The 13,517-nt window shown below is 41.7% G+C and overlaps 2 protein-coding genes and 1 pseudogene across 3 annotated transcripts; 1 reads left to right on the top strand and 2 right to left on the bottom strand.

Moving 5' to 3' along the window:
- Window positions 1-4,312: 4,312 nt before the first annotated feature.
- Window positions 4,313-4,732, bottom strand: LOC147925848 (uncharacterized). Its single transcript, XM_087492794.1, has one exon. It carries the CDS (start codon window positions 4,730-4,732, stop codon window positions 4,313-4,315), a length of 420 nt encoding a protein of 139 aa, XP_087348920.1.
- A 671-nt stretch (window positions 4,733-5,403) lies between these two features.
- Window positions 5,404-8,913, top strand: LOC104751289 (receptor-like protein 15; annotated as a pseudogene). The gene is made up of 6 exons (XR_015585042.1): window positions 5,404-5,817; window positions 6,323-6,478; window positions 6,633-6,707; window positions 6,914-6,988; window positions 7,087-7,367; window positions 7,400-8,913. The product of XR_015585042.1 is annotated as a receptor-like protein 15 (transcript).
- A 3,311-nt stretch (window positions 8,914-12,224) lies between these two features.
- Window positions 12,225-13,304, bottom strand: LOC147925847 (uncharacterized). Its single transcript, XM_087492792.1, has 2 exons — window positions 12,842-13,304; window positions 12,225-12,739 (listed from the first exon to the last, which is right to left on the bottom strand). Exons 1-2 carry the CDS (start codon window positions 13,302-13,304, stop codon window positions 12,225-12,227), a joined length of 978 nt encoding a protein of 325 aa, XP_087348918.1.
- Between the last annotated feature and the right edge of the window lie 213 nt (window positions 13,305-13,517).

Genomic DNA, 13,517 nt, shown 5'->3' with positions numbered 1-13,517 from the left:
TATCTAGATTTTGCCGTGTAGATTCCTGAATTGGTAAGTAGCCAGAGGTGACGGTCTTTTGCTCCTTTTTTGCTTGGTCGTAGAGCAAGAATCTCTTTCTCATAAGCCGGTAGTATAGCTTTAACCTTCTCATTATCCCATGTTTGTGTTTTAGGGCAGATGAGGCTACTTACTCGAAGGTTAGCAGCCAGCTCTGAAGGTGGTCCCATGGGAGTGATTCTCTGCGAGAGAGAAATCCATGGTTCGTACCACAATAGAGTGTCTTGTCCCGAACCTATTAATTTTCCAAGGTGAGGTTTCAAAAGGTCTCGACCAATACATATTCCTCTCCATCCATGGGATGCTGAGTTGGGAGCATTGCATTCTAAAAAAGGGGTAGAACTACAATATTTTCCCAGGAGCACCTTTGATAGCAAACTGTTTGGGCAGGTCAGTATTCGCCAACTGATCTTTGCAAGGAGGGCATCATTAAAATTTGGTATGTCTCTGAAACCGAGTCCTCCCTCCTTCTTTGCTTTTGTTAATTTGGACCAGGCCACCCCACTAATTTTCTTTTTTTTTTCTTCTTCCGAGGAATCCCACCAGAATCTCGTCAGCATGGATTGGATTCTTTTAGAGAGGGAGCCTGAGATCTTGAAGCAAGACATGGTGTATGTAGGCATTGCAGACAGTACTGATCTTAGCATGGTAGCCTTGCCAGCAGTAGAAAGAGGTCTCGCAGCCCAGCTCCTAGATCTTTGTCTGATGCGATCAGTTATCAGGTTAAACATATCTCTTTTTTTCATACCAAAGAATTAAGGAAGACCGAGATATTTTCCTAAACCTCCTACCATTTGGATCCCAAGGATTTGCTGTGCTGCATCTTTCACCGCTTCAGGTGTTTTTGAGGAGAAGGTAATTGCTGACTTGGTTTTATTTATCAATTGTCCTGAAGCATGTTCATATTTGCGGATGATGGTCAGTAATGTCTTACAGCTTGTTTGGTCTGATCTACAAAAGAACATCGTATCGTCAACAAAGAGTAGATGGTTCACTCGAGGGCTTCCCAACGCCACACGAAAGCCTGGTAACGTGCCCTCTTGTTGAGCTTTACGACACAGCCCAGACAAGACTTCACTGCACAAGATAAACAGATAGGGGGATAAAGGGTCCCCTTGTCTAAGTCCTCTTGAGGGGGTAAGGTGGCCTTGTGATGAGCCATTGAGGAGGAAAGAATAGGAGACTGTAGATACGCACTGGTGAATCCATTGGATCCATTTCTGATGGAATCCCATCCTTTCCATCATTTATAGGATAAAATCCCATTCCAGCCTGTCGTAGGCTTTGCTCATATCCGTTTTAACCGCCATAAAGCATCGATCCTTTGCTCATGATGTCTTAAGGTAATGAAGACTTTCATGTGTAATAAGCACATTATCAGTGATGGCCCTCTGTGGTACAAAGGCTGACTGGTTTTCTGATATTATTGCATGCAGAACAGGTTGCAGTCGTCTGGAGAGAAGCTTAGAAATTATCTTATAGAAGACTGAGCAGAGAGCAATAGGTCGGTAGTCCACCATTACTTTTGGACTTTGTACTTTCGGAATTAGTCTTATATGCGTATGGTTTATGCTTGTGGTATGGTCATTCAAGAGGAAGAAAGCTTGTACCTCAAATACCACTTGCGGGCCTATATTGTTCCAATGGGATTGGAAAAAGCTCGCTGAGAAGCCATCTGACCCATGTGCTTTATCCGCGTGTTTTGCAAAACAAGCTTTTTTAACTTTTTCAGGTGATGGTATTTGAATTAGGCCCTCATTTGTTTCAGGTGAGATGCAGGGTTGTGTCACCTCGTGAGCTAGGGAGGAATGGTCCCCATTTTGAGATTCAAAAAGGTTATGGAAATACTCAGTGATAACAGAGAGGATCTTCTCCTCTTCATAGTGTGGTGTACCCTCATCGTCTTCTATGACAAAAAATGTGTTCACTGTTGTTTTCCTTCTAGTAATCGCATGAAAGTAGCTGGAGTTTTGATCACCAAGAGCTAACCATAAGTTTCTACTCCTTTGTTTCCAAAATTCTTCCTCTACTTTGTAAGCTTTGAGGAGAGCAAGGTTGGTATTGGAAATTGAGTCTGAATTTGCAGTAGGATCAGACATCAAGTCATCCAGCGTTTGTCTATACTCCTCAATGAGCTGTTGGGTATTCTGGTGTTTCCGCTTGGACCAGGTAATTATCTCTCTGCGACAGCGGTTTATCTTTTCTTCAACAGTTTCAAAGCAATCATAACTCCAAGCCGCCTGGATCAGAGAATCAATTTCTTCTTTTTCTTTTTTTTTGTGAGGTTGAGGCAGGTAAGCAATGGTCGATGATCAGAGCCCTCAAAGCGCAGGTAAGTGCTATGACTAAATGGAAACAGTTCAGCCCAAACACTATTTGACATCGCCCTATCCAGTCTGCAGTGGACTAAATGATCGTGTCTCATGCCTCTCCAAGATAGGAAATTGCCTGAGTGACGTAAATCATAAAGATCACATTCAGTCATGAATGAGCGGATGTCAGTATAGGTGTATTATCTCCTCCCCGGATCTTCTTGCTTTTCCGATGCATCGATTATATCATTGAAATCCCCCGTCAAGAACCAGGAGTCCTCCCTCGTTGATCCCAAAAGCGTAAGTTGGTCCCAAATAGCTTTCCTTTTTGCTCTTCTCCATAAAGGAAAGTAGCAAAAATCTTCTTCCTTGCTAATATTATCTAAGTATCAATGTAATTTGTGCAGGTGGCTAGGATCAACAAATCAACCTCACTCTTCCAATGCAGGGCTAGTCCACCTCCTCCACGACTATGGGGTGGGATATTATGGTGTGAAGGGTAGTTCAACCAGTTTAGAGATTTCTCCACCATTTCGTCTGGATTTTTCGTCTCCATGAGGAATAGAACATCCGGTGAGATAGAAGCGTATATCTCACGGATTCGCTGGCTTGTTATGGGATTCCCCAACCCACAACAATTCCAGCTCAGAAGCTTTAAGGAAGAGGATTTGGTGGATTGTGAAAATCCACCTTCTTCTTTACCATAGCAGGTATTACAACTCCTTTTGGTTTATCCCTCTGATTTGAATCCTTGTTTTGAAAGCCCTTAGATTTTGAGAGTCTTTGGTTGTTTTGATCCCCTGGAGCAGCATTTTTCGAGGTAGAGCCCCGATGGTAAAAAGATTTCTTTGGGGAGCCATTAGCTAAGTTTCTCTTTTGGCTTTTTGCACCTATTAACTTTATTGCTTGTTTTGTGGGAGGTTTTGCAAGGGGGGGTCTACCTCGAGCTCGTTTGGAGCTGGTTGCAGTTTCAGTCCCTGTGGTAGGGTTAAGATCACTAATAGAGAGACGGGCATGAATTGAAGTCGGGGTCTCTAGTGGTAGTGAAGGTTGAACCGGAGAAGAAGACGTGGCTGCTTGAATAATCTTATCAGCTGTGTCAGACATCAGGTTTTTCTCTTCTCCATGTATAACTCTTTGTCTACGGGCCGCCCTCTCAGTAGAATCATCACATGTGATGTATTGAACTGTAACATCCCTTAGTTCACTCATCACGTGGTCTTTTGATGGTACAGATTGGGTGAGGGTCCTCTCTCGAGGAGCCCTACAGAACTCCGCCAAGGTTGGTGAGGTAGGGGGAGGAGTGATGGGATCCTTGTTTAGCTGAGGCATGTCTAGGGGGGGGGGGGTCTTCTTGGTCGTGATGAGTCTGACTCTTCCTGCTGGTGTTCCATTGGAGGGTATTGTTTTTCTCGCCATTCGAGATTTTGTTTTGTTCTAATGACAGAGTCTCTCGACATGTGAGATCTCTGGTGGGATTCAAAACTTAAGGATCAACCTTGATAGGGATGGTTTCTCTCAGAGTTCCTTCTGTGTGCTTCGTAAGCTCGAGTTCTCATCGGCTGGGAAATGGAAGGTGAGCATCCTCGAGATACTGAGTAGTCTACATTAACTTTAGGGGCTGTAAAATTATCCCAGGGGGTGTAATAGTTCCTGGTTACTGCATGAGAATGCGAGTTTTGTGATGGTGGGTTAACCAGGGATTTTTCTTTTGTAGGCTGCAGTCCCGGGCAGGTTTTCCTCTCATGAGTGAGGCGGTGACAGAAGGAGCAGTGGTTCTTTAAGTTCTTGTATTTCAGGGTTATCAAAGCCTCACTTCCATCAGGGAAGTCAACAAAAGTATCTTTGATGAGGGGTTTAAGTCCATCAACAGAGACCCAAATCTTAGTCGTTTCGTTGGTTATCTCCATTTCTTCAAGTTTTCCCAACTCCTCTCCAATAGTCTGAAGCATCTCCTCCTTCTAGTAGTGTTTAGGAAGACCTTGTACTTCTATCCAGAAAGGTATAATGGAAGGATAAGTATCAGAGATTATAGGTTCCCATTTCTGGACGATGACCATCCAGTGGTCAAAATGGTAAGGTCTGTTATTGAGAACCTTTTGCATATCCTCTTCGAACTCAAAGCGGAACTGGAAGCAGCCTCGGCCTAGATCTGCTCTTGTAGCTTTACCTTTCATGTTCCAGCAGTTTTCGAGGAAAGGAAAGAGATACCAAAGTCTCTGGACGCTTGGGTTAGTCAGACGCCCCATAAGAGTGAGTGTGTTTGCTTCTATCAGAGAAGAGGTGTCTAGTTCAGGGGCTCGGATTCTACGACGAGTTGGTGGGGAAAAGCCCATATCAGGTTCTTTTCCTTTCAAGGAGTAGGGGATTCTTCGCGACATTGAGAAGTTTGAAATGGTTTCGGACGATGGGTACAAGGACAGATGTTGCGGTACCAGGGTTTAGAGGTCACATGGTTTATAAGTTTTTAAGCAGGTTTGAAGCAGTTTGAGAAGGGTTACAGCAGGTTTAACAATACACGGGAGAGAAAATCATACCTTCTTGCTATGGGTTCAAGAAAAGGCAGTCACAGGACGGTTCAGGGAAGAAGAAGAAGAGCTCCGGTAAGAAAAGTCGCCAGTGCACTCTTGTTGACCGGGGGTAAAACCATGAGATGGTAAAAAAGTCATCAGATATCCAGTTTTGGTAAAAACAAGTAGGTGAGATCCGGTTTTTTGAAAGTTGACTTCTTCTTCTGGGCTGCATCGAGAATCGGGCCTGGGAGCGTTTTTTAGAACGCCGTAGACATGGTTTCTTAGTGTATATAACTTAATTGCGTGCCTTTTCTGTTTACCTTCACTTTTTTGCTTACAGCTAAGAGATTAACTCTACATGAAATAAAGCTTGGTCTAAGTACATTTGATCAGCCTCACTACACGACTAGGACTTAGACTTTGCAAATATACAATTATTTGTGGTTTGAACTTTGGTGCTTTCACTGGGAATTTGAAATCCTTATAAACGTGGACGATATTTGGCATTGAACTCATTGTCACATATTACGAAAGTTTGAGTTTCTTTATCTTTCGCTTTTCATATCATATTGCTATGGAAGGGAAGATGTTTTGGGGAATGTACTTGATGTGGGTGATGCTACTGTTGGGGCAGATATGCGGATCCAAAAGCTGCATTGAGAAAGAAAGGAATGCTTTGTTCGAGCTCAAGAAATACATAATCTCGATTACTGACGAAGGGGAATCCAACGATTTTCTCACTACTTGGACTAATGACACAAAGAGAGATTGCTGTATGTGGAAAGGCCTTAAGTGTGATCATAATAGCGGGCGGGTTATCCAGCTTTCCATCAGCCCACTGCACCTCAAAGAGCGTTCTCTCCTAAACCTTTCTTTGCTGCATCCCTTTGAAGAAGTTAGAAGTCTGGATTTATCCTATTCGAGGTGTGGTGGCTTGTTTGATGATGTGGAAGGTATACCACTACCAGAATTTCTCCCATGGTTTATTTTCTTTTCACCTCTTCTGGTTTATATTTGTCATCAAATTTCCCCTGCATTGATAAGTTATGCTTTTAATTAACCAAAAAAAAAAAAAATTGAATTCTGCATGAGCTTTACCGTATTTTACCGATTACCCGAGCTTCGAAGTAGAGTTATATATTCTGTTGGGGATGGTATAGTCAATTATTTTCTCAAATTGCAGTTAAAAATAAAGGTAATTAGATTTTTCACTTGCATCAAAAAGTTAAGCACTTGTACTTACATTTTACTAACTTGCTAATATTTATGTCTATATATGCCATATAGCACGAAATTACACAACAATCACTCAGGCATTGCCTCCTCCCAAAATCCATACATTGCAACTCTCATAATTAATCTTCATTTGCATGTACAACAGAACTAAGATTATATTGAACTGATTAGAGTGAGCTATGTTATTTTCATATATTTTGTTAACAAGATTCTCGTTTGCAGGTTATAGAAGCCTAAGAAGATTAAGAAACCTGGAGATTCTGGATCTTTCTTTTAATTATTTCATCAACAGCATCTTTCCTTTCTTTAGTGCCGCTACATCACTCGCAACTCTGTCTCTTAGGAATAATGAAATGGATGGCTCTTTTCCTGTTGAAGGTATATCTCTCAATTCTTATTGAATCCAATGATATCTAGCAGGCCTATATATTCTTGATGATGATTGATGCAATTTAAAATTACTGTCATAACTTCTTTTTGTGTCATAAATCCAGTTTGCATTATTCTTATATTTATTGGACTCCTTTTTCAGAACTTAGAGATTTGACAAACTTGGAACTGCTAAACCTAGGTGGAAACAAATTTAACGGCTCCATACCAATAGAGGGTAAGTTGTTCATAAAATGCAATTGTCTTTATTTTCGAAAGTGAAAAGTTAATTTTATTTAAGGGTTAAAAACAATATATTTGGTTTGGTTTTTTTTTTACTACCTTTTTTTTTTGGTTTGGTTTATATATCATCTATGAGATCATTAATTATGTTTGTATTTAAAGTTGTTCACCTTTAATTTGTGTAATTTTTTCTTGTGGTAGAGTTCACTGGCTTGAGGAAGCTGAAAGCTCTGGGTCTAAGTGGCAATGAATTTTCTGGCTCAATTGAATTTCAAGGCAAGTTTTCTCAAATAATTAATTCAAAGTTTTTATAAATTGTTGTGGTTGATTCACGTATAATTAAATGATTAAAATTATGCATCTGATTACCTTAGGGGTATGCCAATTGAAGCATATAGAAGAGCTCGATTTCAGTAAAAACAAACTTGTAGGTCAGTTTCCTATATGCATAACTAGCTTGACTGGACTTCGAGTTCTTGATCTCTCATCTAACAATTTGACTGGGAAGCTACCATCTGTTCTTGGTGGCCTTGAATCCCTTGAGTACTTATTTTTGTTTGATAACAACTTCGAAAGTGTCTTCTCACTCGGTTCGCTAACCAACCTCTCAAAGCTTAAGGTCTTAAAACTTGGCTCAACTTCCAATTCGGGTAAAGTAGAGCGGGAAGTTTCCTTATTGGTTCCAACTTTACTCGTCTTTTCTCGCTGTCTATGGATAACAATCTGTTTACAGGAAAGATTGGAGACGGTTTGCGGAACTCGAGATCTTTATCTATGCTTGACATGTCGAACAACAGTTTATCTGGGGTTATTCCAAGCTGGATTGGCGAATTTCCAGATTTATATGCACTGCTGCTTTCACACAACACACTCGAAGGTGATATACCTCTTTCGTTGTTCAAGTATAAATCATCTGGTTTTGATTTTCAACTCGTGGACCTCTCTCAAAACCATTTATCTGGGGCATACCTTCACTTGTCAATTCTAGATATCCGAGTGTGTTACTCCTGCAAGGCAATAATTTATCAGGGCTAATACCTGACGTAGTGCTAGTGAATGTCACTGTGCTTGATTTGAGAAATAATAGACTGTCTGGAAATATTCCCGAGTTCATCAACCCTTACAACATTAGTATTCTTCTTCTGCGGGGAAATAATTTAACAGGTCGTATACCTCACCAGTTGTGTGGCCTAGGCAACATCCAACTTTTGGATCTTTCCAATAATAGACTGAATGGATCCATACCTTCATGCCTTAGCAGCAAATCATTTGGTTTTGGGAAAGAGGCTAAATTGGACAATTCGTATTATGATTTCGGCGTTGTTTCCATTATATACTTCAATATAGTTTTCAGATCTCTGATCGTGGAAGATCAGTTTATACAGTATTGCGACGTCGACACCAAGACGAAAATTGAATTTGTAACAAAACACCGATATGATGCCTATTGGGGTGGAAATCTCAAATTATTGTTTGGAATGGATCTCTCAGAAAACGAACTGAATGGTGAGATCCCAGTAGAGCTTGGAGGTCTTTTGACACTACAAGGTCTCAATCTTTCTCACAACAACTTATCAGGTGTGATACCGAAAAGCTTTGCAGGCCTGAAGAACGTGGAAAGCCTTGATCTCTCTTTCAACAGATTACAAGGTCCCATCCCACCACAACTCACAGATCTGAGCAGCCTTGCTGTCTTCAATGTCTCATTCAACAACTTATTAGGAGTTATTCCAGAGGGAAGACAGTTTAACACCTTTGATACGCAAAGCTACTTAGGTAATCCTTTTCTTTGTGGGCAAGCAAACAAAATAAGTTGCATTGATATTACTTTTCAAGAACTAGATAATGGATTGGAAGCCGATGAATCCACCACAATCGACATGGAATCTTTCTACTGGAGTTTTGCTGCAGCCTATGTGACAATACTTCTTGGGTTACTCGCATCACTCTCATTTGATTCTCCTTGTAGCAGAGTTTGGTTCTACAACGTTGATGTTTTCGTCCACAAGGTTATGAAACTGTTGTGATAAACAGAACACTTCAGGTGCCTATCATGTGCTTGTTTCCATCCCCATCTGTTGTTGTTCTTCTCAAACCTCCTGCTTTGTTTCAGAAAACAGAACATAACTTATAAGTTTTGATTTCTCTGTACTGTCTTTTGTCTTCGTATAATAAAAGTAATGCGTTAAATATATCTTGGAGTGGAGCTGCTTTGGTTGTTTGGTTCAATACATAATCTATAATAACACATGAAACAATTCCATACTAGACGTACAACCAGTCATCCACCAGATCATTGAATGAGAGAAGTCCCCCACGTTCAGCACCAGTTCCCATTGTACAGTTCAGATTTTTCTCCCTCAAGGATTTTGATTCAAGACCTAAATCCAGATTCAATATAATGTGATATTGCTCTGTTTGATTCAATAAAATGTGATTTTGATTCAAATATGTTCTCTACCGGCTAGACCTTTTTGCATTAGAATTGCATTTTGTTTTTTAGGGAAAATCAATTGTTTAGCTGAAAGTTAATCTTTTGTTGTTGTGTTGTTGTTGTTGTGTATATATATATATTTTTTTTTGAACAACCAACTACCTTCATTAAATTCAACAGGGTTCATTACAAAGTAAAAGGGCATTTTGTGCCAGTTTATCAGCTTCGACATTTCTGTCTCTTGGAGTGAAATTGAAAGAACATCTGATAAACGAAGCCGAAAGGTTCAAGATATCAATGAGAATCCCGTAAAGTTCCTTGGGTCGGATCTTCGAATTAAGGACTTTGACCAGCGTCTGCGAGTCTGAAGCGAAAAGAAGATGGGTGAAACCCGATTCAATTGCAACTCTAACTGCTGTGAGAGTTGCTATTGCTTCGGCCATCAAGGGGGAATCAATATGATCGGAGGATGAGGATCCATAGCGCAGTGTTGCTCCGGGTCGATCTTTGAAAATCCAGCCGAAACCCTTTTTTTATTCGTTGTCCAAGCCGCATCCGTGTCAAAAATTGTGGTGCAAGGGGGCAAAGGTAATTGCGGATTGAGCAGGTTTGGCCTCTTGGCTAGATTCTCTTTTACATGTGCCTGTTGCCATTCTTTAGCTCGGGTAATTGCTAACAGGAGAATCTCCTCTGCCTGAATCTGTTCTTTACGAAAGATTAGGCGATTTCGGGCTGACCAAATGGACCAGAGAATCCATGGGAAGAGAGGGCCATTACCAAGTCCGGATGGTGGGTTGTTAATCATTTGGTAGCCTATAGCGAAGCCAGATTTAAGGTCGCTAATGAGTTCGGGTCTCATGGGGTCTTTTAGGGGGGCCAAGGACCAAATCCTGGAGACAAACGGGCAGTGGAAGAAGAGGTGACAGACAGATTCCGGGTCACCACAGTGAGGGCAGTTAGCCTCTTCTCTGATATGTTTGTGCAGGATATTCTCACCCACAGGGAGGGCGTTCTGTGCTGCTTTCCATAGGAGGAGTTTGACCTTGGGGGAACAGTTAGTGTTCCAGATGTTAGTTCTCCAATCGAAGGAGACAGGTGGGTTTCCTTGGGTTTCATCAGAGTTTGTTGTAGGTGGATCCTTGGGTCCATCATTATCCTTTGAGCACAATCCTTCATAATAACCTGATTTGGTGGAGTAGAGACCGTCGCTTGAAGGTAACCACCCCCATCCATCAGAACCATGAATTCCACTTGGTCTTAGTTTAAGAATGTCTTCCTCATAAAGGGGAAGGATCTAACGACTGTCTCTGATCCAGGTTGTCGTGTTTGGTAATAGGAGGTCCAAGACAGTGAGATTCTGGGTGGTTTTAGTAGTTGGACCAAAAGGTGCCAGAGGTCGTGAGAGAGATAACCATGGTGTTCTCCATATCGGTGTGGAAGCTCCATTCCCTAGCAGGCGTCCCAAATGGGGTTTGAGTAAATCCCTGCCAATGCATATACTTTACCAACCGTGAGAAGCCGATGATGGGGGCTTACAATCCGTAAAGGAGTTGGTTCTGCAATATTTCCCAACTAAAAGACTCTTGCTAACAAGCATTGTGGGTTTGACAAGATTCTCCAGCTGATTTTTGCCAGTAGCGCATCATTGAAGGTTTGAATGTCCCTGAAGCCTAATCCTCCTTCTTTGATTGATTTTGTCAACTTTTTCCACGCTAACCAACACATCTTCTTTTTTCCATTGTTTGAGTCCCACCAGAATCGAGTAAGTGCAAATTGGATGCGTTTACACAGAGAGTTGGGGAGCTTGAAGCAGGACATTCTGTATGATGGGATAGCCGCCAGAACAGATTTAAGGAGAGTTAGTTTACCAGCATATGAGAGGAAGCGGGAAGACCAGCTTAAGGCCCGTTGTTTAATCCTATCAACAATTTCACTGAAGAGGTCTTTTTTCTTGCGTCCAAACAATTCCAGTAGTCCCAGGTATTTCCCTTGGCCTCCCTCTTTCGATATGCCTAGTATTATTTTGGCTTCCATCTTGACCTCAGTATTCGTCTTAAAGGAAAAGGTAATAGATGATTTGGCTTGGTTGATTTGCTGACCATATGCCTCTTCATATTTATACAGGATATTCTTCAGTGTCCGACAATTCTGTTTGTCTGAACGACAGAAAAACATGGTATCGTCTGCAAACAAGAGGTAGTTGACTCTTGGGCTGTGTTTTGACACTCGCAAACCAATCAGGCTGACTTGAGCATGTGCATTGTGGCAGAGGCCGGAAAGGAGTTCACTACATAAAATGAAGATGTAGGGGGACAGTGGGTCGCCTTGGGGTATGCCCCTGTGTGGATTCACCAGTCCTTTAGCCTGACCATTGATAAGGTATGCATACGATATTGTGGTTATGCATTGCATGAGCCAGTTAGTCCATTGGTGATGAAAACCTAACCTGTCAAGGACAGCTTTGATGAAATCCCATTCTAGGCGGTCATAAGCCTTACTCATGTCTGTCTTGACAGCCATGAAGCATCTTAGATTAGCCTCTGATGTCTTCAAATAATGAAGAGCTTAATGTGTAATATGGACATTATCTGTGATAGCTCGTTGAGGGACAAAAGCTGACTAGTTTTCTAACATGCAGCTTGCAAGGATTGGTTGGAGTCTGTGAGATATGAGCTTTGCAATGATCTTGTAGTAGACAGAACAGAGAGCGATGGGTCGATAATCCGAAACTTTTGTGGGGCTGAGAATCTTTGGGATGAGCCTGACGTGGGTGTGATTTATATTCTGCGGGAGGGATCCAAACACAAAAAAAGAGTGAACTTCTGCAATCACTTTATCAGCCATTGTCTCCTAGTTACTTTGAAAGAAGCAAGCCGAAAACCCATCAGGTCCTGGTGCTTTGTCCGGATGAATAGAAAAACATGCTTTTTTTATCTCCTCAGCAGACGCCATTTTTATCAACTGATCATTCATCTTCGGTGTGATTCGTGGAGTTAAGGCTTCGTGCACAATGGAGAGCCTATTTCCACTTAGAGAGGTAAAAATATCCTCGAAGTAGTTTGAGATTGCAGCCACTATCTATTTTTCTTCATAAACAGGGGCTCCAAGTTGCTTTTCAATAACTGATATATTGTTCATAGCTCTTCTTCCTTTTGTTGCAGCATGAAAATATCTGGTGTTCCTATCTCCCAGTGCTAACCATAACTGGCGACTACGATGTTTCCAGAATTCTTCCTCCTTTTGGTATGCCTGGAGTAAGAGAGAGTTTAGAGAGTCAACCTCAGCTTGTCTGCAGGTAGAGTCACTCAGTGCTTCCTCTAATTGTTCTCTGAGGTCCAGGATAAGGGCTTGTCTATTAGTATGGTGTTGTTTTGACCAGGTTATTACCGCAAGGCGACAAAGACCGAGTCTCTTTTCTACCTTCGCATTTGGGGAGGAGTTCCAGGCTTCAGTTATCAAGGTTTTGACCTCATCATTATTCTTCAGTCGTCTATCATAACGGAACAAGCCTCTTCTTTTCTTTGTCACAGGGTCAAAAGAAGTCACAACAGGTCTATGATCCGAGCCTTCAAACCTAAGATACTCGCACCTACCTGACGAGTACGCCAAAGTCCAAGAGCTATTTGCCATAACTCTATCTAGGCCATATTTGACAAAATGCGTGTGTCTCTGTCCTCTCTAGGAGAGGCAGTTACCTGAGTGCTTGAAGTCATAGAGATCACACCCCGACATGAAGGCTCTAAATTCAGAAAAAGATCCTTCTGATCTAAGAGGTCCCCCTGATGTCTCATCCATATGGATGATATCATTGAAATCCCCCATAAGTATACATGGTTCCTCTCTATCCTTTGCTTGAGTACTTAAAGCGTTCCAGATCTCTGATCTTTTAGTTCTATCTGGTTCTCCGTAAACAAAGGTAGCGAGGAAGGTTTTCCCTTTTGCTCTGAGTTTTGCATTGATGAAGTTTGGACAGTAATCTAGTATCTCTACCTCCAGGTTGTCCTTCCACAGGAGTGCTAATCCACCAGATGCTGGAGATAGAGGGGGAACGAGGAAGCATTTTGGAAACTCGAACCCTTGTAATTTTGTCAGGACAACGTCAGTAGAATTTTTTGTTTTCATTAGAAAGATAAGGTCAAGGCTAATTTTCTTTGTCATATCCTTTATCCTCCAAACTGTCATGGGGTTCCCCAGCCCACAACAGTTCCAACTAATCATTCTTAAGGAAGAGGGGGTGGTAGATTCTGAAAATCCACTCCCTTCTTCTTCTTTGAAGTAGGTATCAGGTTGATGGTGGGAGAACCCGTAGAGGAGGCTTTCCAATTGGACCCAACAGGAGAAGATGCGCCCTCTCGAGAGGAATTGATAGGA

Source organism: Camelina sativa, chromosome 16 (assembly GCF_030686135.1).
Source record: "Camelina sativa cultivar CO46 ecotype springtype chromosome 16, ASM3068613v1".
In the NCBI taxonomy this organism is placed as follows: Eukaryota; Viridiplantae; Streptophyta; class Magnoliopsida; order Brassicales; family Brassicaceae; genus Camelina; species Camelina sativa.
Note: the sequence above shows the minus strand (reverse complement) of the source record. Positions and strands in the feature narration are given on the sequence as shown.